We start from the raw sequence: 27,881 nt of genomic DNA on the forward strand, positions 1-27,881 counted from the left end.
ATTTGGCTAATAAAAAAACATGAATTAATGGCCATATGATTCAATTCCGGTAAATTAATACTCTTGGATTTGTGTAAAAAGATAAGTAATAACCTAAGGTAAAACAGCCAATAACGATTGGCGCTATATCACGCCATGCACAGGCCACTAACCCTATACCCTATAATAAAAGGTACAACCAACAATGTGACGGGCAGACAAATCAATTGAGAAAATATATCTTCTGTAATGTCTTGGCTATGGGCTTATTATTGATCAATTGTATTAAAGTCATTTGGTATGGCACAGCTGCCTAAAAAAAGGAAACTCAATATGTGACAAAGGGAGGGAGATTAACTGTTTTATTGCAGTAAATACAACCAGATTTCGAACTAAGCACTCAACAACATAGAAATAAAATATATATATATTTTTTTTAAGTCTACCATGCATATGTGCATTGGTGAGGTTCAGAATGATTCTGGTTGGTTTAGCTATGTAAAACACACCACATTTAGCGTAGACTCATTCACCCATGGATAGCCAATTGTGTTTAGATGTATGATGAGTGAATACAGCTCGCCAGACAAAACAGTGAGGTCCGGGCACGGTTTCCTCCAGGTTCGGCTAAATCTGTGTCACAAATCCCACTTTCACTACGGGTTCCTGTGTATTTCTATCAAGCGTGTCCAATGAGAAAGTCGGTCTCGATACTTGCTGACCAATAAGAGCGCAAGTGGTAGTGGGCTGGTCCTGAGCAGCTCGAGAGAGAGAGATTGAGATAGTTTGGAGACGAAGTCTGGACACGAATTCCACTGGTCTTGCGTCCCTAATTTAGAGAAGTGTATGCGTGGAATTCCGCGAGGAACTGAGACTAAACTAACTGTCTCGAGTGGTGAACTCGCTCCAGGACAGGTGAACTCGCTTCAGGACAGGTGGAATCCCCTGCGGGCAGCGCGAGAGTAGTGAAAGTTAGAGGATCTTTTTATTCGATGAGGTAAGTAGAAAAAAACATCGACAAAATAGGCTAAAATATTTCCACACTCTATAGGCCTGGTCATAGTAGTAGAATTATCATTCGTTTGTTTATGATTTAATATTACATATTATTTGTTGCAATATATAATGTATAATTTGTTATCGATTATTGTTATTATTAGGGTATTAGTATTATTATTATCATTTGTTGTTATTATTATTAAACTATATGCTCAAACAGCCACATTGTAATAAAGCAATAATAAAGCAATATTGTCACATGGATAATCCATTTGATTTATTTGAGCAAATAGCCTACATGTTTCCATAGTTTGAAACGCCAAGTAGGCGTTTTGGGATGACAATGCATTTTGTTGATCAAAAATATATTGGTAAGCCTTTAATGATATTATGGCTTGTGCTGTGCCCTGTGTTTTTCAGTACATGGAGAAATGCCAGTATCAGTTTGCTTTACACGAGAAGAACACGGGATATCAACTTATCCATTCGGCGCATGTTTCGGTGTAGGAATTCGGGAACCGTCAGAAGTGCATTGGATTCAGTTTATAACTGAGAAGTGCTGCTCTCATTTCACTTGACCGTGGCCACAGCGCGCGTTTTAAGGGTGTTAGTTGAAAAGCCAAAATCATGACAAATAGACGAAACCGAAATCCTTCTATATTCTGGGTTTGATGGACCGACATGACAGTAATGGAATGATAGCCTAACATTTAACAAAAAGGAGGGGCAGAGAGAGAGAACACACAATGAAGGAGAAATCCAAAACTGCCGCAAGGACTAGACGGGAAAAGGAGAACAGCGAATTCTATGAACTGGCCAAAATGTTGCCTTTACCCTCGGCTATCACGTCTCAGCTGGACAAAGCGTCTATAATACGACTGACAACAAGTTATCTGAAAATGAGAATTGTCTTCCCTCAGGGTAAGTATATTTTAAGCTTTAACAATACAGTCTTCTCTTATATAGGCTACGCCATTTGCCATTTATCTGTAGGCCTATCTCTCATCTGGATTTTCTGTTCGTTTTTTATTCATTCACCTGCATCTGCCTACTGATTACGGTAGTCTATTGTAATTGTATATTATGTTTACTGTGCATAGGTTTATTAGGCTACTATATTATGTAATGATACTATTATATTTATATTGCGATGACACCTAGCAGCTTCTGTCTTTCTGTTGCAGTCATTGCTGATGTTGTTGTTGTATCTTATTAGCCTTTTGATACGTTTTTTTCCCCAGCTATTGCTACAATAGGCCACCATGTTGCTACAGTAGGCTAGTGTAATTTCATGCGTGCGGATGATCGTCGCAGATCCACGTCTCGGCGTGCCTACATTTAGGCCATTTTCGGGGTCAGGGGATCGAAATGCGTCGGAGGCGATTAGGCACCATCTTCCCTCGATCTCAACGGGCTGCTATGCTGTGTGACTGACACTGACGGCCGCATCAATTATAAAACGCCCTGCGTGCCACTGGCATCTGATCACCTGAGGCGCGAAACAGCGGGACTAGACCTAATTGATCCACTCAGGTCGCTTTCAATTTTTCCGGATAAAAAATGTCAAGGCCTCTGGGGTGTGATCTCTTCATACTTATATTCAGTCGTACTCATATTTGATTTATCACACATGATAGCCTACTCATAGTCAGATTTACTCCATTGACAAAACCCGGAAGTGCACTTTAAATGCTGGTAAAGCCCAAAGTGCACATTACTGCTGCTATCACTCAGAGATGCATCTTGGAGGGCATTGTTATGCTCCTTCACTCATTCACAAAGATTGTTCAAAGGTTGTTCTACCACCTCAACATATGAAAATGCACATGTTTGACTTACTTCGTCCTATTCAATTATCAACGACATGGGCTAATTAATAGCCTAGTGCATGGCTGGCTACAACTGCCAGCATTTTTTCCCCCAGACACAGATTTAGATTAAGGTAGGCTAATTCGCTTGCCCGATATAGCCTATTGTTTCACTTTTGAGAGTTGCAAAACTTTTCTCTCCTGATAGGCCTACTTATGCCACAACATTTGTACAATCAAAATACATGATCTACATTAGTCATTTTATTTTCTAATGGTCTGTTGCTTGGTAAACATGCCTGGGCGAAAATATATAACAATAGCAAGAACGACATAACGACAGACATAAAGTCAGCAATGGAATAATTATACAGACAGAAAAAGTAGGACGACTAAACAACGCCAAGTAGAAAGTCATAATAAACACCATGGCCTCAGTAAAATCGACAAAAATAACTAGATTGAACAAAACAACAATGACTAGCAATGGATTCTGACTCATACACAGTGTTTGGAGGAGGGGAGACGTGTGTCCCGAGAGGAGTGACTGACTGTGAGTGAGTACAACAGAGCGGCGTATGTCTGTCTGGGGATATGAGGGCTGAGAGAGAGCGGCTTGTTTTAATCCAATCATTGCAGCAGGCTCAGCCTATACCCCGCCCGTTCCGGTGTTTGGAGGATATTTTGGCATTGCTGTTTGGCCGGAGAAGACCTCGAGAGTAGCCAACATATTCAAATAATGATTTACATATTTTCATTAACCCTTGTGTGGTGTTCATGTTTTTGTTATTCACCCAATGTTCGCAGGTCTGATGCACCCACATGATTAGGTTTTTTAAAACAATACAGCCATAACAATTAACGTAAAAAATACTTACTACTTAGATGTTGACTTATATCAGTTACAAGCAATATAGACGGCATACATGGTTAATATTTGCCATTTACCTCTGCTAGATCACATTTATCAATAAAAGCGCTATTCGTTTTTTTCGATAAAAGTAGATTTTTGTAAACAAAAATCTATTATAATCAAGACATGGGTGGAATAAATCATGCTTATCTTGAACAAATATAAATGACACAAGGTTTTCATCAATATTGATGTTTATTGCTTTGAACTGAATTTTTATTTTATTTTATGGAAATTATAAATGAACCCCGTTGAACACAAATTAAAGCCGGTCTACACACCACATGAGGGACAGTTTTACTGTGTGTGTGTGTTGCAAATGTATTTCTTGCACTTGATGCATGTGTACTGTGTCTTCCTGTCCTTCTTGGGTCCACACACATCGCAGTGCTTCTTCTTGTTGCTACCGGCTGCAATTATATAGTGATGAAAACCCTTAGTTCAGGAATTTTACTAATATCTCACTCACATATATAGTTACACCAGGCCAAGGAAGGAGAGTCACACACACACACACACACACGGTAAATGGCAAATATTAACCACACACACACACACACACACACACACACACACACACACACACACACACACACACACACACACACACACACACACGCAACAACATCACTCACACTTACTTCTGGTATTGGAGTTGTTGGTTCTGTGGGTCGGGTGGATGGGGCACCAGCACCCTTAATCCTCCTCACGATGGCTGCAGAAGCTGGGGTCCTTGGGATATGTTGCCTCCTCTGGATTTGAGGTCTTAACAATGCCTTGCCCAGCTCCTCGAGAAAGAGCCGTCTCCTCTGGAACTTCCCTCTGTTCCAATCTGTGTTTAACGCCATCCAGATGGCAAACGCGTCTTACACTGAGATGTCCAAGATGTTGAAGAATATCACAAGTGGCCAGCGTACGGTTCTTCTTTTTCAGCTGTAGCAAGTCACCAGCTTGTCTAAATTGTCCACCCCTCCTTTTGTGGCATTGTAATCCATTATGATTTCTGTTTTTATATGTTCCTGGCCACAAATTCTCCCATCCCTATGCAGCGTACTCATGAGTACCATATTTTTGCCTTTCTTGGCACGTAGGACACCAGGGACGTGTCGGCTGTGAACACAAACTTAGAGGAAATGATAGGCCTGTTCCGTGTATTCAACAGCTGAGGTGGGAGCTCTGGCTTGTTTTTTCATACTGTTCCTACCATCGTCAGCTTCCTCATGAGGAGCTCCTGTCCCAGCTTGTGCGCAGTAAAAAACGGTATTGCATGTGATGTTGTGGCCACGGACTCCCTGTATCACTTCCAGGAAAACCCCTTGGTTCATCCCTTGGTTCTTCTCAGGAGCTCCTCCATCTGGCTTCACCGTATACACTTGCAATTTCCACGAATATGATGAAGCAGCATCACAGYCAGCCCAGATCTTGATTCCATATTTTGCAGGTTTATACAGCATGTACTGCCTGAAGGGGCAGCTGCCCCTAAATGGCATAGGCTGCTCATCAACAGTAATGTTGGGCCCAGGGTTGTAAAACAGGGAAAGGCAGTCCACCCACTTGTCCCATACTGACCTGATTGCAGTTAGCTTGTCTCTCTGCCGCTGAGCTGATCTTGTGTCTCGGTTATTGAAGCGGAAAATCTTGGAAATAATGTGGAAGTTTTCCAGAGAACTTGTTGCACGGAAAAGTTCCCTGCCAGTTTCTGCATCCCACAGGGATTATGTGGATTCCCCACTGGATCTGAGAAGACAAGCAAGGATAAGAACCCCGAAGTATCCAAGTAAATTAGTTTGGTACATCTCTCTGCAAAAACACACCTTCCCTCCAAATGAGTGCAGTCCAGAATGATTTTCTGTATGGTGTCTGGGATGAACAGTTCAAAAGAAGACTTTATGTCCTCCGTATGAGTAACAGCCATCTGCGTCGGCCTTGGTTGCATCCTTATCACGTTGGCGTTCATGTGGGGTGGCTCATCCCTTGGGCAAGAAGACCATTAAATGTCTCTTTTTTTTTTTTTTTTACATCCATATGTCTCCTCCTGCAGGCTGTTGATGAGCTGGTTGCTGACTGGCTGGTCCTGGGGCTGGCTGCTGACGGGCTGGTCCTGGGGCTGGCTGAGTGTCAATCTCATCCTCTTCTTCCAACTCACTGTCAGACTCTGAATTGACAGACACAGGATCCTCATATTCTGAAAATTCTTCATCTTCCAAAGTGGAAGACGCTCCTTCCACACTAGCTTCTTTCTCTGCAAAAATATTTCTCAGGCCCTCTGAGCAGAGATTATTTTTGCCATACTGATTGTGGTAAGGAGCCACACATGCAAAGATATTTATTTGTTGTGTCCCTACCCCAATTTACACCTGCCTGCGGTAGAGTGTGGGAAAATACAGCCTTTTTTTACAATAAATCGAAATAATGTATTGTAATAACATTGTGCAGGTTCCCGCAAGACATTGTGTAGTTTCACACACTGCAAAAGGTAAAGAGTGCATGAAAAGCGGGAGACAGGCTATGTGCTATGTTCAAACAGCAGGCCCAGGGAGGAGGAAGACAGAGTGCTGGCACACAGGAAACCTTTTTGTTTCATTTCTACTTGTTTTCACATAAAAACACACACTTCCCCTCACTTTTATTACCCTCGGGTCCAGTGGACCCGAACACCACATACTGTATGTAATATAAATGTGTAGGAGAGTGCACACGGTGCACTCAGTGAAAATGCGTTCTTTTACATGTTCTTCACAGAAAATGAGCCAAGGCCAATGAGTCTCAGGTTGAAAAAAAGAATTCATTGTGTCATTTTTCTTCTAGGAACCTTTGAAAATGGGTCCCACAGACCCGGACACCACACAGGGGTCAAGAATGTTATTTTCAGGAATTTCTTGACACTATTTCTTCCTTCCACAAGATATAGTCCTGACACGAATATAGGGTTGTTACCCAAGCAGGCTGGTTGTTGGTTCAATTAGTTCTGTTGGCAGAGACATTTGTTCTGTATCTTTAGACACCGCCCAGTAGTTGGTTTTAAATGTTCTACTGACTTACTGGCTGGCAACCCCTTACTTGCTAGCTAGCCAACTACGGTTAACATATAGTCGGGTCAAACAGTGCAGCCATAATAACTACAAAGTAGCTGTATTTGCATTTGTTTACGCTGTTTTCTAGTGACATTTATTTGGATACATCCAAAACGATGAGCTAATGATGCTCGATTTCGCCTGGCATAGAACATGTGCTCTCTAGCCAGGACACTGATGTTCAGAGGAGCTAGCCAACAACACCGCTAACAAAATCACTTCAAACTGAAGCAGGAAATAACTAGCTGCACTTCGTTTAGTTGTACCTGTTTTCTATTGATACTTCTTTGTTTATATCCATACAAGATATGCTGATTCGTGATTTTGACTGGCTGAGAAAAGCTGCCTGCCTGTCTCATAGCCTACTATGCAACAGCTAGAGATCGAATTTGAATATTGAAACAATGTTGCAAATGTCAGAGAGGCAGACAGCAAGGTTTATACAAATCTCTGCGGTTGAAAACGAAATGTTAGTCGAAAAGAAATGTGAGATAATCTCTGTCGTTCCTGACCTGTTTTCTGTTTAGTTTGTGTGTTTATTGGTCAGGACGTGAGTTTGGGTGGGCATTCTATGTTATCTGTTTCTATGTTGGTTTAGGGTTGCCTGGTATGGCTCTTATTAGAGGCAGGTGTTTTGCGTCCTCTGTATTAGAGTCATATTTAGGTAGGCGTTGTCACAGTGTTGTGTTGTGGGTGATTGTCTTCCGTGTCTGTGTAATTGTTTGCACCATACGGAACTGTTACGGTTTGTTCGGTTTGTGTAGTCTATTTGTCCTATTCGTGCGTTCTTGTTGTTTTATGTAAGTTCGTCGTATAGGTCTGTCTACACTGTTTGTTGTTTTGTTAGTTTAGTTAAGTTCGTGTTTTCGTTAAATAAATATGTGTTCAAACTTCGCTGCGCCTTGGTTCGATCAATACTCCTCCTTTTCGGTAGAAGAGGAGGAGGACCGCCGTTACAGAATCACCACCATTCCAGAGCCAAGCAGCGGAGTAAACGGAGTAAGGGACAGGAAAGAAAGGAGCAATGGACATGGGACGATATATTGGACGGAAAGGGTTGCTACACATGGGAGGAGATCCTGGCTGGTAGGGATCGCCTCCCATGGGAACAGCTGGAGGCACTGAGAGAGCAGAGCTACCGGGAATTATGAGGGGACCGTCTTGCACGGAAGCCGAAAAGCCCGTGAGTAACACCCAAAAATTTCTTGGGGGGGGCTAAGAGTAGTGGGCAAGGGCAGGTAGGAGACCGCGCCCACTTCCCAGGCTTACCGTGAGAGACGGGAGTACGGGCAGGCGCCGTGTTACGCAGTAGAGCGCACGGTGTCTCCTGTACGAGTGCATAGCCCAGTGCGGGTTATTCCACCTCCCCGCACTGGTAGGGCTAGATTGGGTATTGAGCCAGGTGTCATGAGGCGCTCAACGCGTCTGTGTCTCCAGTGCGTTCCTCGGGCCGGCTTACATGGCACCTGCCTGCATGGTTTCCCCGGTTCGCCTACATAGCCCGGTGCGGGTTATTCCACCTCCCGCACTGGTCGGGCAACCGGGAGCATTCAACCAGGTAAGTTGGGCAGCTCAATGCTCAAGAAGCCAGTACGCCTGCACGGTCCGGTATTTCCGGCGCCACCTCCCCCCCAGCCTAGTACGAGTACCTACAGTACTACATTACGCACTAGGCTACCAGTGCGCTCCTGAGCCCTGTTCCTCCTCCACGCACTCTCCCTGTAGTGCGTGTATCTAGCCCGGTGCCTCCAGTTCGGCCCACGCACTAAGCCACCTGTGCGTCTCCTAAGTCCTGTACACACTGTCCTTCTCCCCGTACTAGTCCTGAGGTGCGTGCCCTCAGCCCGGTGCCACCAGTGCGGTACCACGCACCAGGTATAGAGTACGCTTTGAGAGTTCAGTGCCCCTGTCCCTGCTCCCGCACTAGTTGAAGTGCGTGTCCTTAGCCGGTGCCTCCAGTTCCGGCACCACGCACCAGGTCTACAGTGCGCCTTATCCGGCCAGAGCCATCCGTCCCCCAGCGCTATCTGAGCCACCGTCTCCCAGCGCCATCTGAGCCATCCATCTCCCGCGCATGAGCCCCGTCTCCCAGCGCCATCTGAGCCTCCGTCTCCCCAGCGCCATTCGAGCCATCCGTCTCCCCAGCCGTCTGACCGCCCGTCTGCAATGAGCCTGCAAAGCGCCCGTCTGCCATAGCCTGCAACCGCCCTTCGCATGAGCCTAAGAGCCGTCCGCAGACAGGAGCCGCTAGAGCCGCCCCCAGACGGACCGCTAGAGCCGTCCGTCAGACAGGTCGCCAGAGCCGCCAACCAGACAGGATCTGCCGAGCCGCCAACCAAACAGATCTGCCAGAGCCGCCAACAGACAGAGCAGACCAGCCAGACAGGACTGCCAGAGCCGCCAGCCAACGAGATCGCAGAGCCCCAGCCAAAGATCTGCCAGAGCCGCAGCCGAGCCATGAGCAGCCAGACCGTCAGCGAGCCATGAGCAGCCAGAGCCGTCAGAGAGCCATGAGCAGCAGAGCGTCAGAGAGCCATGAGCAGCCAGAGCCGTCAGCCACCATAGCGTCCAGAGCGTCAGCCAGCCATGAGCGTCCAGAGCGTCAGCCACCATGAGCGTCCAGAGCCGTCAGCCTGCCATGAGCGTCCAGAGCCGTCAGCCTGCCATGAGCGTCCAGAGCCGTCAGCCTGCCATGAGCGTCCAGACCGTCAGCCTCGCCATGAGCGTCCAGACCGTCAGCCTGCCGACTCAGAGCGTCCCTCAGAGCGTCCAGAGCCGTCAGTCAGCCATGACTGCTCCAGCCAGAAGCGGCAGTAATTCAGACTGCCCTCAGTCGCTAGACTCGAGTCTCTCTTCGGAGCTGCCCTTCAGTCCGGAGTTGCCCCTCTATCCTGAGCTACCTCTTTATCCTGAGCTCCTCTCTCTCCTAAGCTATCCCTCTGTCCTGAGCTATCCTATGTCCTGAGCTACCTTGTCCAGACTGTCCTTGATTCTGTGTGTCCCCTAATTTAGGTGGGTTATTTGGAGGGTGGTCATTGTGGGAGCTAGGGAAGCGGATTGTTTATGGTGGGGTGGAACCAGCCCGGAGCCTAAGCCACCACCGTGGTCAGATGCCCACCAGACCCTCCCTGACTTGGTGATGCGTTCGGAGTACGCATCTTGAGGGGGGGTATGTCACGTTCCTGACCTGTTTTCTGTTTAGTTTTGTGTGTTAGTTGGTCAGGACGTGAGTTTGGTGGGCATTCTATGTTATCTGTTTCTTGTTGGTTAGGTTGCCTGGTATGCGCTCTTAATTAGAGGCAGGTTGTTGCGTTCTCTGAAAGAGTCATATTTAGGTAGGCGTTGCACAGTGTTTGTTTGTGGTGATTGTCTTCCGTTCTGTGTAATTGTTTGCACCATACGGAACTGTTACGGTTGTTCGGTTGTGTAGTCTATTTGTCCTATTCGTGCGTTCTTGTTGTTTATGTAGTTCGTCGTATAGGTCTGTCTACACTGTTTTGTTGTTTTGTTAGTTTAGTTAAGTTCGTGTTTCGTTAAATAATATGTGTTCAAACTTCGCTGCGCCTTGGTTCGATCAATACTCCTCTTTTCGTAGAAAGGAGAGGACCGCGTGACAGTCTCGATGCTTTTTATAGTGGAGATCAAGTCTATTAATTGCCTGGCTGGGCTGATTAAACAGTGGATTGCACAGTCAGATAGAACAGAGTAGGCTTTTTAATGTCATATATTCAGCCAGTGGTAACTTGTGGAATAGACACCAGCCGGAATGCGGTTCTAATCAATCAGCATTCAGGATTAGACACACCCATTGTATAAACAGACAGAAGAACTAGCCAAAAGTTGTTTAGAGAACATGGCTCTTCACTTTGTTTGAGTGAAAGAGAGATGAGTACTGCCTGCTGAAAATTACTTTTTTCAGATCACAAATAATTACAAAAAATGATTGTGTCATGTCATAATCCTATTTGGAAAATTATCCATATAGTTACATACTAGTTTTATCCAAGTACTGGGCACACCCCTACTATCAATCAAGTTATAGTAACTAGCTTGTATAACTATCTTAGCTGGCATGCCTGCTGGCAAGGTTTGTAGACTTTAGAAAATAAGCAATTACTAAATGTAGGCTACTGAATAAGACTCACCATTTTAGCAGGGATGCAGAGGGGATATTTAGTTTCTTAAAGAAAAATCACCACCATTCAGGAGGAGACAGACACCTCAAGTAGTATGCTTAGATATGCAGAAAAATAGACATATTTTTTACATAGAATTAAGCATAATAACTATGGCTCTAGGTTGCAGGAAAAAGCTGTTTCAGATGTTTGAAAAATGCTTAAAAATCCCCCCCCCCCCCGCAATCCTCACATAATTTGCTCCCCCTAAGATGTCCGGGGTTCATGACATCCCTGTGACTGACTGCATGGTGAATAATACATGTAAGTGTATTTGCTACACATCTGCATCTATTGGTTATCTAGGCCTTCACTTCATCTAAACCATAAAGTTTCCCAGTGTTGTGTTTAGGGTAAGCTCATGACAAATGCCTTCACTTTATCTAAGCCATAAAGTTTCCCAGTGATGTGTTTAGGTAAGCTCTTGACAAATGCCTTCACTTTATCTAAACCATAAAGTTTCCCAGTGTTGTGTTTAGGTAAGCTCATGACAAATGCCTTCACTTTATCTAAGCCATAAAGTTTCCCAGTGTTGTGTTTAGGTAAGCTCATGACAAATGCCTTCACTTTATCTAAACCATAAAGTTTCCCAGTTTTGTGTTTAGGTAAGCTCATGACAAATGCAAGGAAGGACATTGCAAGAAACTGAAAAAAAAAGTTTACAAAAAAAATTGCTTATAGGCCTATAGCATCTGCCATATCATGTGACAGCCTGTCATTCTCACTACAGTGTTATGCCAGCGTTATCGCAGGTCACCTAAACTGAACAGACACATGGAATTGTTTTCACTTGATGTACACAATTGCCGGTGCAAGTTGCAAGAAATCATGAGGTAGGCTACTTAGATCTGATGATACACAGTGACTAATGAGGACTGATGATTAAAAAACTATAATAGGCCTATGTTAATTAATTGTATGACCAAGGCCTACTGATAGAAAAACCAACACCATTATTTGGAATGCTTTCTCTGGGCTAATTGTAACTTTGCACTATTGTGTTTGCATTAGCCTATAAGCTATCAGCCATTATGTATTATAAATCCCTGATTATTGCTAATCAGAATCATCTACAATAAATTTTTATTGTGACCAAGTATTTGTGCACATGATAATCAATCAAATTACTGTACATCATATCAGACTCTACCTACTGTACCTGTATTTGAAATAGCAAACATTATATTTCATTACCATTTGTGACATTATAAAGGAGCCTACATTGTAAAACATTTCCTGTTGATTTTACAGTAACTGGCGACCAGTTACATGTAAGTTACTGTAAAAAAAGGAACAGTATATTGTTTTTTATGGTTTACTGTTGCATTAATTGATTTGCAGTACCAATAACGCTTATCTAGTTGTTTTATGGTAACAAATACTCTTACTGTGAAGCCTTCTTTGCATATTTCCCAGTGTGTCTTGCCTTTTGGGAGAATTGTACAGTTACCTACCATCCATGGCTGTTAGTGACAGAGACATAGTTCCATCATTTTCAGTCTTGTGGCTTTCACCAAGTTAGTTCTTAGGCGAATGTTATCATGACAAGTAAACTCTTTATGACAATACATTATATATCTCATAATAACTTCTTTTGATGTCTAGTTTTATCCTAATACAGCGGCCTGAAACTCATGGTTTACAGGCCACATTAGGCCTGCAAGTAGTGGTGCAAAATTCCACTCTTTCCCAAAATTCCCAGATTTTCCAAAAATCCTGGTCGAACGATTCCAGATTTCCTGTTTATTCCTTCCTGTTTCCAAGACACTTCCAACTGTGATTTCTGGAAAATCTGAGAATTTTGGGAAAGTTACAAGTATTCTGCAACCCTACCTGCAAGTCACATTATGCTGGGTTGCAAAGTAATGTGTAATTCCTGTTGGAATCCAGCCAGAGTTAGGATATCCAACCACTGGAATTTTCATTCAGCCGCAATTTGCATTGAGATTGACTGTCAGGGTTGGGGACATTGGGAGTAGACTATCTAAACCATTGACTATCTAAACCATTTAAACTGGAACAACCATTTAAATTACGGATGCAAAAAAATCTAACTAACTAATTGTGTAGAATACGTTTAATCAATGAATCAAAGTGCATGCAAAAACACAGATAAAAAATAAACTATTTAAAAAAATCTACCTGCAGTAGAGCATGCTGGGAAATATGATACAAATTATTTCTAAGACTGTATGGTACCAATAATAATACTGTAGTCTTTTTATGGTACCAAAATTATCTTACTGTAATCTTTTTTTAAACTGTTGTTTTACAGTAGCTTACAGTTTTACGGTGCCAATGTGTTATAGTATTTAATTGACGGTACCATTACTGGTATTTAATATATTGACAGGGGTGTGGTGGGGGAGGGAGAAAGTTGTTCGAATTCAGGCAAAATTATATTGCAATTTGCCTAATTTCCACAAGTGACCTGCGTTTTACAAGTAGCTCCTATTTTTTGTGTGCTTGTTTTACTTTTTACGATGGAAAATTATTTATTTTTATGATGTGCCTGATTGTATATTTTTTCTATAATATAAAACAGCATGGCCACAAACAAAGCAATGGATATAAATAACAAAACAGGTACCAATTATCTAAGAATATTGGTATTTATTTGTAATAATTATTTGCTCAAATGTTTTCTCACTTGCTTTTGATTTTGTTGCCCTGTGCTTTTAGTGTGGAATTCTATTTTGAATATTATAAATACAGTAAGTGACCTGCTACAGTGTTTTATGTAGTATTTTTTTTACGGTAAAGTCCGAAATGAATTTTTCCCAAAATACAATGTTGTTTACGGTATTCTACTGTATTAATTTTATACAGTATGTTTCTATTGACTATATATTAATTTACTAGGGCAATTACATTTTTTTACAGTGTATCTATCCTTTAGAAAATCATTATTACGGAAATATGCCTAACTATTTCTTCAGCAGTTGACAGAAGTTATCAATTGCTTATAGAAAACATAGCTGAAAAGTAGCCAATATAGGCACAGGATGAATTATTTTGGACTATTATTGACATCGATTGGCTAAATAAGCATTTTGATTAGGCTTGTATTGAATTTGATGAATGTTTTGGTATATTTTGTATTTCTTTTTTATTTAACCTTTATTTAACTAGGCAAGTCAGTTAAGAACAAATTCTTATTTACAATGACGGCCTAGGAACAGTGCCTTGTTCAGGGGCCTAAACACTAGGCGTTCTTTATGAAAAAAGAAAACGTGCCTAATTAAAATAGTCATAAATGTGTCTATAACAGAGAAAGCCCTAAACCGTTGTCCGCCCAAACTAATGTTCGGCCTAATAGTCAACAGAATAATATTGGTGTAGGCCTACCTGTAATGGGTTATTGAAACTGGGGAACAGCTCAGCCTGTCTGAAACCTCGTAATCATCGGAAAAATATCCCTAGAGCAGAGATGTGGGAAGTTTCTCTGTTCACATCGACTATTCTATGGTTCAGGGCACTTGACGTCCGTTAAGTAGCACTTCAAACGCCAGGTGCATCTATTCTTTGCCTATTAGGCCTATTTGTAAGACATGTAGGTTTGCCTTAATGCTCATTGAGTCCGCGGTTTCGCCTCTCGAATACACCAGACAAAATTAGTAAGCTGTACATATTGTGACCCCTGTGATATAGTAGCTGAGTTGAATTGCGAGATAAACAGCCTCTCGCCCATGATTGCAGTGGCTAGCGCCATGCAATTTGAATATGTCGCGCGCCTGCAAGAAAGTCCAGACAGGCATGCACAACAACATATCACATATCAATATATTATATAATCCTTACATTCATGTCAACGTTTTTCTAATAATGTGTCTATAAAGCAGGCCTACTTTCGACTGGCCATGTTGTGGAGCTAAAATGAACAGGAAATTGCCAGACTAAAAATATACGTTTTTGCTAAAAGTATAGTATGGCTTAATTGCGAAAATATCAAATAGCCTATAGGCCTTGTGTAGAAGAAAAAGGGAAAAAATATATAGAATAGGTTATACTCTCCTTGTCCATTATTATAGGCCTAAATCACTGCGTCACGCTCAATGCAAACCAACGCCGCATGTTGTTTTCGGAGGGAGGTTACTTTGCATGCGTGCAGAATGTGAAATATGTTTTCCACGGCACCTGGGTTAATTTGACTTCTAAACAAATAAGGAGATGAGCTGTGCAAAAGCTATTTCAAATGTTGACCAAATCATTTGCGTATTGTCGTTGAGCTGTGTAAACGCGAAGGGATCGTTTGGACAATATTGAAATGCGAAATGGTGGTGGGTTATTCGAGTCTTTACTCAGARACGGATTGTTTTTGTACAATTAGCATTTTCTAGCTGGCGTTGCGAGAAGAGCCGCTCGTATTTATTTGCATTATCGAGTTTTGTTGGTTCCGTTGAGGATGTCATATGATGCATTTACAGTTTTGATTTTCACTTAATTTGTATCAACTTTCTGCAGCCTTTTCTTCATCGTACTTTAAAAAATGTTTTTGACACACATAGTTGTATGTATTATTACTATTATTAAAATATATAGGGTTAGGCCGGCAGAGAGAACTGGCGTAATAAAAACCAGCATAAAGAAACATTGTCACATGCGTTGTGTGTATTATTGCACGACTATATGGTTTACGAAAAGGAGCTGATATATTGGCGCTTTGTTTCAGGTTTGGGTGAAGCTTGGGGTCACACGAGTCGAACGAGATCTTTGGACAATGTAGGACGTGAGCTGGGATCCCATCTTCTCCAGGTAATTTGGGAAGCTTAGTCTACCAATCGAATAGAACATTCACTGCAAAACATGATGGTTTAAATAGCCTACTATTAATGAAAATAATCATTCTTAAGATGTATGTAGACATGTTACATTTGATTTGATAGGTTGGATCCCACATTCTCCAGGTAATTTAGAAAGCTTACTCATTTATATTTTCTATATTACTGTCAAATATTATATTACAAAAAATTATGATTCTCAAAATGTAGCCTATATGTCTACCTAGTCATGTTCTGTTACATTTGGTTTGATATTCGATCTCACGAATGCATTGAYTGCTCTTGAATAGGCCTCATATTTCTTTGATCTACGCATTCATTTATGCCTTTTTTTTTGTCTCCAGACATTGGACGGCTTCATCTTTGTTGTGGCGCCGGACGGAAAGATCATGTACATATCTGAGACAGCATCAGTCCATTTGGGACTCTCTCAGGTCAGCACCTGGTCATAGCCGATTCATCTTAGCCTAAGTTTTATTCGGTCGAGTGAGTCGAGTCTTTTTTATTTGCTATGCATAAGGCTCAAGAGCGCGTGATATCCATGTTAAAAACGTTTCTCGTGTTAGATATTATGGAATTATGTTTGAATGGTTGAGTGATTTAACTCTTTTAATTACCGAGATAATTCTTAACAGGTAGAGCTAACCGGGAACAGTATTTACGAATACGTTCACCCCGCCGACCACGACGAAATGACTGCCGTTCTCACTCCACATCAGCCGTACCACTCACATTTCGTCCAAGGTAGGCTACACGAATATAGGCCCAACTTGGAGAGAATCAAACCCCGTATAGAATACATTTTTTTGTACGTTGGATAATAGACTGATATTTTCAGTCTCCTCTTCCAGAATGCGAGATGGAGCGCTCTTTCTTCTTGAGGATGAAATGTGTGCTGGCGAAGAGAAACGCCGGCCTCACCAGTGGTGGATATAAGGTAGACGATTTGCAATGGAAGTATGTAGCCTAATGCTACTTGAAAGTACTACATATGTTGTATACGCATTCTATTGATTTAATAAATGCCAAATTAATTATAACTTAATTAAGCGTAAAGGTAGGTGTAAGTATAATTTATGGAAATGTTTAAACATTTACAGTGAGCGTTAAAACATGACATAAAAAGACTGGACAAAATAGCAACAAACCCCCTCCCAGGTGATCCACTGCAGCGGTTACCTAAAGATCCGTCAGTACAGCCTGGACATGTTGTCTTTCGACGGCTGCTACCAGAACGTGGGCCTGGTGGCAGTGGGACACTCTTTGCCTCCCAGCGCCGTGACAGAGATCAAGCTGCACAGCAACATGTTCATGTTCAGAGCCAGCCTCGACATGAATCTAATCTTCCTCGACTCGAGGTAGGTCTACAGCAAAACATACAAATAAAGCATGGGTTGAAAGATATGATATGGAGGAGAATAACTGAATTACATAGTCCTACAGCAGGTGTTTTGATGAGCCAGCCATGACATAAACCAGCTAAAGTCGTTTTTTGATGTTTTTTCCACTAGTGCTCTGTGACAGTTGTTAAATGACTATTAAGTCCCCAACTTAATGGAATAAAAACAGTATTGAATTCACAAACATGAAATGCTACAATATATTCCATTATTTATGGAGTTATAATGGCTTACTGCATGAAATGTCTTATTGTCTTAAAGTGGAATCCTGGACCTCAAGCCACTGGGGTCCACTTTACAGAACGTTCTGTTCCTTCTCAGCATGAAAACAAGTTTGGATCAAATAGAACTCTGAGCATATAATGATACATGGAGGGAGAACAGCGTGAACTTCAATACATGAAAGTCCATGGCTGAAAGAGAGGACAAAAACATTTGCCTTCTCACCCCTTCCTCCCTCCTTCCCTCCCTCCTTCCCTCCCTAGGGTGGCAGAGCTGACTGGTTACGAGCCCCAGGACCTCATTGAGAAGACCCTGTACCACCACGTCCACAGCTGTGACACATTCCACCTGCGTTGTGCCCACCACCTGTGTGAGTTAGTTACAGTAGGTTGGGCCCTGCCTCGTCAGACTCTACCTTTTACTGGACTTCTGCCTCTTTTCCTTTACTTTATCCCACACATTAAAATACATTTCTGAAAATACATTTTTATCAAAGGACACAACTATAAAATACACCAAACTTAGACCTCTAACACACATACAGTATTACCTAGCTTTGCCTTTCAACACTCCAGGGGAAATCATAACTTGAGATCCACACCACATGTGGTACTCTGACTTAAAGGGTATTGATTCAAAGTTAGGATTCAGACCCTTTAGAACACACACCAGAATGATGGTCAGCAGAGTGCAACTGAGTGCCTCAGACCAGAATATCGGCCATCCTTTTCAATACATTTTCCAACGGTTCGACATGTGGAATCGAGGACAACAGGCACCGCTCGTTGGCACACAACAGGTGGTCCCTATAACACACCATGGGGACAGCAAGCGATGGAACGGCCCCCTGCCGCGCTCAGTTGTCAATCATTCATTTAGAATGACCCCATTATAGGTCAAAACAATCCAAACTAAAATATGTCTCCTCTTCTCCTATCCTTCTCCTCCTCCCCAACTCCCACCCCTTCCATCTCCTCTCCTTTGATCCTCACAGTGCTGGTGAAGGGCCAGGTGACCACTAAGTACTACCGCTTCCTAGCCAAACAGGGAGGCTGGGTGTGGGTGCAAAGCTACGCCACCATTGTCCACAACAGCCGCTCCTCCAGACCCCACTGCATCGTCAGCGTCAACTACGTTCTTACGTGAGTCTCGTTCTGTTCAATTCAACTCAGTTCAATTCGGTTCCATTCAAATCAATTCAAGCTACTCCCTTTCTATACTTCATCAACATCTGAAGCTGTGGAGGACTAAATATATAAAGATATTATTATTATCATCGTCATCATTATTATTATTAATTCAATTGAATTTGATTTMACTTCATGACACCCCTAGGGGCAATTAGGATGGCGTTGTCAGAGCAGAAGCAACAAATAATTGAATGAAGAAACATAAATATCTCCACATGCAATACATGACCTTCTCGTGGCCCGTGATATTAGTGAAATACTAACCTCGTCCCCAGGCTATTGCTCACAGTGCATATAAGTCTGGCACGTCAACTATTCAAAGCTGGCCTCAGTGGGAGTCACCATAGAATTCTATGGGATTGACCTTACCAAATCAAGTATTTGTCACACAGGCATCATAATGTCTGGAACGGAAAGTATGGAATGGTATCGAACTCATCACATGGTTTCCATGTGTTTGATACCTTTTACATTGACTCCATTCCAGCCATTATTACGAGCCGTCTTCCCCTCAGCAGCGCCCAGGAAGGGGGAGGGTTAGGGGGAAGGTGTTGTGGGAGATGATTGTTTGGTAGATGAAGCCAAATGAGCCAATGCCTATGCGAGGGGAGTTTCTCCCGACCTTTTTTCATTGGCTAATGAAGGCCAAGTTTGACACATTGGTCCACCCAGACTCTGCGCATTTGGGCAGAAGTGTCTGGGAATGTGATCAGTGAAATACCAACAAACTTAGTTCATGACCCCAGCTAGACTGATAGTGGGTAGGGCTGTGTGTACCTCTCACATTCTCAGTTTGTTCCCTTTATGGCCTATCTCTACTGCTACGTCCTACTTTTCACAGAACATGTTTTTTTCGGGTGCGATAAGACCTTTGAGACCAGTAAGATAAACATTGGGGGAAAATACCTACTTTCAGAATTGACCTGGTGTCTAAGGAAAGAAAATCTATATCACAGTAAACCGGAAATCGATAGCCATCTCATACCTGCTGCCCGTGTTGGATTTTCATTGTTAGGTTTGGATGATCCTGACCTAGCTCTTTAATCTGTGTGTGTGTGTGTGTGTGTGTGTGTGTGTGTGTCGTGTGTGTGTGTGTGTGTGTGTGTGTGTGTGTGTGTGTGTGTGTGTGTGTGTGTATTCATTTAAGCCGTCTGCATTTCAACTCTTGTGTATTTACTATTGTTATGTATTTACCGCAAACCCCAACACACTCAGAGATACAACTCAATAAGGAGTGAGGCTTCCCTAGTGAAACATGTTGGGCTTGTATTCAGGATGAAACATGTTGAGCTTGTATTCAGGATGAAACATGTTGAGCTTGTATTCAGGATGAAACATGTTTGGCTTGTTATTCAGGATGAAACATGTTTGGCTTGTATTCAGGATGAAACATGTTTGGCTTGTATTCAGGATGAAACATGTTGAGCTTCTATTCAGGATGAAACATGTTTGGCTTGTATTCAGGATGAAACATGTTGCGCTTGTATTCAGGATGAAACATGTTGCGCTTGTATTCAGGATGAAACATGTTTTGATTGATGTAACATTGAGTTACAATTGGGTTCTCCCTCTATAAATGGTCTAAAAGTAATACAGATTTGTGTATTTTTGCGGCAGATGGAACACTTCCCCACCCCCAGCACTGGTTTGATTGAATTCCACCCTGTGAGATACACCAACATACAGTAAATAAACATCAAATACCTTTCAAATACTGCTGATTTTTACAATACATACTAGACCAGCAAAGCCATTTCATCACCTTAACCTACAGCATTTCATTCCATCAGTTCACATCGTTCCGTTAATAAATCAAGATTCTGGGATGGAGAGCCAGTGGCTTATTTCAGATGGGATGTGGTCTGACTTTGACCCCCATGTGGAATTCAGCTAACACAGCTGAGTTTGCACAAAAGCCTATATCAGCACTATTGGCTCCAGCATAGGTCACCGAGAGGACACATAGGATGGAGAACCAGTCACTGCTACTGTACCTGCAAGAGCAATAACTGTGTATGTGTTTCAAATAACACCCTATTCTCTGTAGTGCACTACTTTTCACCATGGCCCATAGGGCTCTGGTCAAACGTAGTGTACTATGTAGGGAATAGTGTGCAATTTGGGATGCAGARTATGTCTCACAAAACACTGACTATCCAAATATTGCCTTTCCCATTGCAAGGTGCCACACACATAAAGAGCGGGTCATATTAAGCAACATATTACAGCAACTGGTTGAGTGGGGTCAGAGACAGGGAACAGGGGTTTAAAATGCCACGTGCTGGTATTACATACTGCTGATGTGATAAGTTAAGAATAGGGCCATGTTTGCAGAGCGTTTGGCACAGGAACCGTTTCATGACGTTGAAGTCTGATAGAGTTCATTCCCAGGACAGTGGGTTGTAATGCTAAGGTGGTAGATACATTGTATGATATGTACATACAGGTGACAAATGAATAGTCAATGTTATGTTATTCAGTCTGGGAGGGGGTTGTGTGTGTGTGTGTGTGTGTGTGTGTGTGTGTGTCGGGGTACATTTTCACTTCAAGAGAATGTAAGATGAGACTGAAGGAGTAGATTCACAACAGGCATGGTGTTGACATTATGGGCATGGTTGTAATTTGTGTGTGAGTGCAAGTGCGTGTGTGTTCTGACAATGTTTGTGCAGTAGCAATGAATCATTAACCTTGCTTCGGGTGTTGGATGTGTTTCTCAAAAATGGGAGGGTTAATCTCTCAACCTAGTTCATCTTATATAACCTTTTCATTTCTAACTGTCATCCCATTTAATAAATGAATCTCAACTTCAAAGAAGGTGTTAGTGAATTATGTCTCTCTCACTATCAATAGTAAATATTGGCAGACAATGGTATATATATTTGCGGAAATTACTTATTGTACATCATTTTATATACTGTATTGCCACAATTCTGTGAAATWACATGTTTTAAATGTGCTCACTACGTGTGCAGGTCCCACCTCTCTGTGAAACGCGGATGAAGGTCTATTGAGCAAAATGTTGGTTGAGGGATCCATTGAATTGTTCATGGAGTATTCTGAATTACTATTGCGCCGGAGTTTCATCTTTTTTTGCTAATGTGCTCGCTCTCGTCTGCGTCTGTGTGTGCAGAGATACTGAGTATAAGGGAATGCAGCTGTCCTTGGACCAGATGACCCCTAGCAAGCCGGCGTTCCACTACAACAGCCCTCCAAGTAGTACAGAGGAGAGGAAGGGGACCAAGTCCCGTATGACACACACCAAGGCCAAAATCAGAGTGTCTCCCTACCCACAGCAGGTAAGACACTTGGTACTGGTGTGGTGTACTTGTTCCCTCACACAGTAATACGAATAGAACAGGTCTGATTATCTCTCCCTTAGCCACAAACTCCCATGCTCTCTTAAGCCCGGTTCAGGTACAACAGCCGACATAAAGAGAGACGTTGCCTCCTTACAATGACGTGATACATATTTGATACAAATTTGACACTTGTTGTAGGCAAGGTGTTGTGACAAACTAGTATCATGAAAATACATGCACCAGAAACAAGGCACACTTTGTGACTTGACAGACCAGAAAACATGACTAGTGTACAACATTCTTCATCAATAATCAGTATGATGTGTCTTTAAGGTAAACGTCACAGAAGATGGAGAGGGTGTAACACCACCTTCTACTACTTTAAAAACGTTGTTTAAACCTTGTATATTCCAAGTTCTAGTTTCAACTTTTCTCCAGTTTTCAGCCTTTCAACCCGAGCGTTCCGAGTCCGACCAGGACAGCCAATGGGGAGGTAGCCCTCTGACAGAATCTGCCTCCCCTCAGCTGCTGGACCAAGGTGAGGGAGCGGAGGGCGGGGCCTGTGCCTACAGACTCTACCCTGACTCCGGCTCCCTCTGCTATGGCCTGGCTCTCTCCGAGGAGAACCTCACGCACAGCCACACCCACTCCCACCATCCCGCCACTGCCTGCGACAGCGGTGCCCACTGCCAAGCTGGCCGTTACTTCCTCGGCGCTGCTCCCCAATCTGGACGGGAGGCCTGGTGGGACGCAACACGCTCCGTCCTCTCCCTGCCCAAGTCATCTTTGGAGAATGGCGAGGGCTACGACCTCGCTTCCTACCACAGCGTGGTCCATGGTGAGGTGTTAGGGTCATAGCCATCTGGTTAGAAAATCATCAAATGTCACTTTCCCCTGGTAGCTCCTTTWTTGAATAGGCCAAGGGCATTATGGAACAAGGGAAGTTGTTTACACTGTTTCTCGCCAGTATGCCGATTGTTACCATCTGTTTGCAATAATTTCCCACTGTTCAAGAAACGTTTTTATCTTTCATGTCCTCAAACTGAGAGACAACACCCAAAGGGGCTGCTGCCAGGAATGCACTGTCTATTAAGGATTTACATGACTTGTTCAGTTGTATGCACATTATCAAATATACGTTCACACTTACTGTGCAAACAATAGTTGAAACAGGTGCCAGCTAGGTCATGTGGATGAATGAAAAAATCAGTCTGTATATTACAAAATGTGGTCCTCCATTCCAGTCATATTTTAACTTTGTATTAAAATCCCCTAGAGTCGATGTCTGCGCCCCAGTGGAAAATGAATTAGCATAATAAAAACAGCGCCATAAAAAAATCGATCAGTTTAAGATAGAGCTATCTGTATTGGATGTGTCTCAGATGTCGCACTTCCGCATCTGCGGTGAAAGGTGACAGAGCTAGAGTCAGACCATGAGACATCCTGCAAATCGGCCTGCTCACAAAATCGTCTGCAGCGTCCAAACGGTTTGGCCTACCATCCCTCACAAACACAATGGTGTTCTCCATTTTGTTCTACGACCCCCACATGTGTCTTGGGACTCGTCTGAAGTCGGTACAGCCAATCTGTCAACTTCTGTCTGTGGCGTACGGACAGTTTGGGCTACACACTAATATGACACCTTTGTGGAAAGGTGAGACTCGCACGAACATGCACATGTAGGTTGTTTTGTTCTAGGACGACTCGTCACAAGACTCATCTGAAGGTTCCCCGGTACCAGTGAAGTGCGCAAAAATAAGGGGTTAAATGCATGTAAAAAAATAAATAATAATAAATCCTCCTGATCTTTCTTAAATCTCTCAGAACAAACTTCCTTTCGATTTTTTTTGGGGGGACTATCTGTTGTTCCATGTAGTGAATCTGTTATTCAATGCGTTTGTATGGGCTAATAGCAGTAAGGCTCACATTTAGTTTTCATCAAATAACTTATTTTGATTTTTTGGGGATACATCAAGGGGTCTTAACATTCTAAATCAAATAGCTAAATGATCCTCCGTCTTAAAACAATTCCATATAGCTTAGGCAGGGATTAGACTGTTATGGGTTAATTGCAGTCATAGGCACTAACTCACGTGAGTATTACATAAATATGCAATAAATCCATGAACTGTGAAAATCATAACAATATGTACATTTGAGTTTGGGATGGCTCTAAGAGTTTTGTTGATTAAATGGTGGTATTATTATTACATACATTTTGAGATTTTAACCTTGGATTTTCTAAACGTTGCCACTTTGTCTAACAGGAAGGGGTCACTGGGACGAAGAGAGCGTGGTCAGCTCACCGGAAGGGGGCGGAGGCTCCACCAGTGACTCGGGCGAGCGTTGCCGCGATGGCACTGGCAGTGACCATTTCCGGYCGAGTCCTCAGGAGCCCAGCAAGTTGGAGACTCTGATCCATGCCACGCAGCACATGATCAAGGAGGAGGAGAGCCGTTTGCAGATGCGCAAGGGGCCACTGGACGCCCTGGGCCCAGTGGGGGGCCCCTCCAACAACAGCCACAGCCCCTGCTCCTTCACTTCCTCCGCCCTGCCCCTCCCTCAGGCCGCCATGCCTGGCGTGGTGTGTCGCGGGCCGGGGGTCGCCAACGGCATCAACCTCACCCTCACCTCCGAGCGCCTCTATCCCCGCGATGATGGCGGCAAGGTTTTGGATTCCCACGGCAACATCGACAACAACACAGCCAGCCCGGCGTCTCTGTCGCGCCTCAGCAGCCCCAGCACCGATGGGATCCCCAGGTCAGGCCTGTCTGTCTCAAAAGACTACCTGCAGGGTCAGACAGACGTCTCGCCCCACCACCCTCTAGGGCAGCAGGGGAGCCCACTGCTTTACCAGGCCCAGGAGATGCAGCCCCTGGACAGGCATGCTGCCTACGCCCTGACCGGCTTTTCCCAGGTGCACCTGTATGACGCAGAGAGCCTGAGGAACTACTCTGGGCTGGGCTGCGGAGGGGCTCAGTACGACATGGTGCCCCACATGAGGATGCAGGCCGACCAGATGCAAGTACACAAGGGCACATCAGTGATCATCACCAATGGGAGCTGACCATACATAATGGACAGACCAATCCTAGTGTCTCAATGATGGAGTGTGTATGTGGGACTTTTGAACTGAATCCTCCTCATACAGTTCGGTCTTTTCTTTTTGTTTATTTTTTTGCGCCTGACATAGGACTTAGGATACTCCCCATAACACCGGTCTGCTCTGTTACACTTCACTGTGCCCTTGAGAGCCCAGACCCAACAAGCAAAGCTGGTTGCAATGATGTCAGGCTGGCAGCTTTTGTTATGCCTTAGTCAAGTTGTATACTGATTATATAAGGTACTTCTTTCAATGCCTTTTTACCGACCAGAAAAATATGTCTTGACCTGGTTGTAATTTGGTTACCTACTGAAATTGTAACCAAAATATGACATCATTAAAAAGACATCTTAACTTGTCATCTTGTTATCTGACGTCTTCAAACCAGTTTACAACCAGAAACTGACGTAATTATGACGTTTCATGCCAAATCTTGCCCTCTGGGCAATTGAATTCCTCCCCTGCATTGAACTGAGACACTGCAGAATGACTATTCAAGTTTTCAGTGAGCTTTCAGCTTGGTTAAAGATAAACCCAATGTTTTAGTCCCAACATAGTGTCATGCACCAGTAAGTAGGCCTATCGGAGTGAACTCTCACATTTTCTCATGGTAGTAGACAATATGCAATTCAATTGCATATACCCCCTTGACCTCAAAACTGATTTAGTATTGCTTAACTTTCTCACAAATACTTCAAAATTGTATTTCTTTTAATTAAATGCCAATGTTTTTTCATATTTATTAATTAATTAAAATTATTTTTATTTAATCTCATTTTTGCGGTCAAAGTACAACGTTTGGTGGCAGGGTTGCTTTAGTTTCAAAGTTTGCATTATCTGTGTACCCCTTTGAAGGGTTATATATTATTTGCCCAATTTCCCCTGTTAGTAGAAGTCCTAAAAGGATACTGTGAGATTCTGGCAATTAAGCAGTTTTTCTGCTTACCCCTAGCGTATGCTAGTGTATGCTACTGTACCTGTAGACTTCCAGTCACTGCGCTAGTTAGCATTGGCTCGAGAAACTACCTCTAACTTCCTTCTTACTGCACGCAGAGGCAAAAAAATGGTACACACAAGTTCATCTGACTCTGGGTAAGTCAAAGAATTCATAGGCAGAATCTCGCAGTATTCCTTTAAGGCATTACATCAATGTGTATCACTTTAAACTTCTGGTGCTTCATGTGTTTGAATTGAGAAAATAATATTGTTTCTGTTTCACTTTTCGTACCCCCGAAAATATGTAAAGTATCTCTTGTCTAATTTTATTTATGAAGTAAATATGTTCAGAAATTGCTTTCTTTTTTTTTGGACAACGGCTCATAAGAGTATTTATTAACTGGGGATAAAAAAAATATTTTGATTCTAAATACAGGTGCAATCAAACCCTCTTTTGATGTTGTGGTTTTAATTTAGTCTTTAATGTGTGGGAGGACTCGGTTTGATCAAACGAGTGGATACGACTTGTTAAATAACACTTTGAGCGGCGTTGCACTGCTGTAAAAGCAACATTTGAAGCTGCAGTTATTTTGGTTGTAATTTCTTCCAATTGACAGTTGGCCTCATATCACTCCGTCACGGCACACAGCCTGTGTTACTCACTTCCGCTTTAAAATGTTCTTGCCTTTTCCTCTCACTTACAGTAAGACAGTGCCAGGAGTATACATGGGAATGCATACGGTATGTTCCTGCCATAGGGTTCATTCTGACTCGCACATTTAAACACTTTGACCTCACTTCAGCTGTAATAGTCCTCCGATGTTTTTCTAATGTACTTAAGTTATTCAGATGTAGTCGTCCACCAGCATGCCTGTCTGGAATGAAAGGCTCCCTGACTGGCGCCTGAGAGCGAAGCTCCCATCACTCACTGTTGACATGGGCATGTGATGGACCGCATGTGTTACCAGCCAGCCAGCACTGACGTTCCAGGAGGTTGAGCCATTACACCGCTCTCTGATGTCATCTCCAGATGAAGGCATAAGAAAGAGAGTGTGTGTGTGAGTTCATGTGTGTTTTCTAATGTATCTAAAGGGGGGTTAGGGCTGCAGTCCACTGGCCCCTTGCCTGAAGTGCATTTGAGGCATTCACATGCAGAGCAGGCCACAACTCCAGCCAAATACTGGGGCCATCGCCCAGAACCAACACTGCTCCATAATAACCCAGCTACAACCCCAACAGCCGCCCCTATCCTCCACACTTCTTTGACATATTCAAACAGCATATTAAGGATGTTTTCTTAGATGTCATTTTAGCGACTAGATAACAACCAAAATATGACATTGCCAGGCATCTCGGTATCATCCTAAAAATATATACTGTAGAACTTCAATGAACACAGTCTCAAATAGCTGCCTGTCCCTTTTAATAGCCAGGGAATGGCGCGCATTTCAAATAAACATCTGTTTCAAATAAACGCTGGGTCGAAATGAGTTGTTTACAAGGTTACCATGAATGGTTTATGAGGTTAAATGTTTGATTTGTTACATTAAATAATTCAGTATTGACTCAAAAAAAGGTATGGCAATCATTCGATTTTATCGCCAGTAAGAAACTGTCGGCCATTGGCTGCTAACAGCTGAGAACTGCTAACTAACTGACAAGCATAAAAAAAGTCAACAAATTCAGAAATATAGGTCCTTTAGTGGCGAAAGTAAGAACTGCTGAAAATGCGTAGCCAAAGCGCAGAAAAAATATTCTGTCAAGGAAAATTCGTTAAATTTCTTTTTTTTCTTCTTTCATACACAGTTTTTATGCTAGTAAAGTCATTCTGTAAAAAAAAAAAACACGACAGCTGTGATGGAAACAGGAAGTTTTGGTTAAATTGTATATATGTCGACAAAACATTTGTTAAAATTAATTATGTGAGAAATGGCAGTGGAAACGCCTTGATGCGCAAATATTTTTTACAATAACCATCGATGAAAGTGCACAGTGACCTTGA

The 27,881-nt window shown here is 42.8% G+C and overlaps 1 protein-coding gene across 3 annotated transcripts; it reads left to right on the plus strand.

Moving 5' to 3' along the window:
- Nucleotides 1-643: 643 nt before the first annotated feature.
- Nucleotides 644-26,331, plus strand: LOC112069639 (single-minded homolog 1-A-like). Of its 3 annotated transcripts, XM_024136986.2 has the most exons (13): nt 644-976; nt 1,399-1,899; nt 15,621-15,703; nt 15,835-15,855; nt 16,074-16,163; nt 16,365-16,473; nt 16,581-16,666; nt 16,888-17,087; nt 17,615-17,721; nt 18,346-18,493; nt 21,672-21,837; nt 22,279-22,678; nt 24,108-26,331. In XM_024136986.2, exons 2-13 carry the CDS (start codon nt 1,725-1,727, stop codon nt 24,905-24,907), a joined length of 2,385 nt encoding a protein of 794 aa, XP_023992754.1. In that variant the 5' UTR covers nt 644-976; nt 1,399-1,724; the 3' UTR covers nt 24,908-26,331. The 3 variants fall into 3 exon arrangements, with proteins under 3 accessions (XP_023992754.1, XP_023992755.1, XP_023992756.1); XM_024136987.2 differs by lacking the exon at nt 15,835-15,855; XM_024136988.2 differs by lacking the exons at nt 644-976; nt 1,399-1,899 and adding an exon at nt 15,004-15,228.
- The last annotated feature ends 1,550 nt before the right edge of the window (nt 26,332-27,881 follow it).

This window comes from Salvelinus sp. IW2-2015, unplaced genomic scaffold, assembly GCF_002910315.2.
Source record: "Salvelinus sp. IW2-2015 unplaced genomic scaffold, ASM291031v2 Un_scaffold1063, whole genome shotgun sequence".
Taxonomy (NCBI): domain Eukaryota; kingdom Metazoa; phylum Chordata; class Actinopteri; order Salmoniformes; family Salmonidae; genus Salvelinus; species Salvelinus sp. IW2-2015.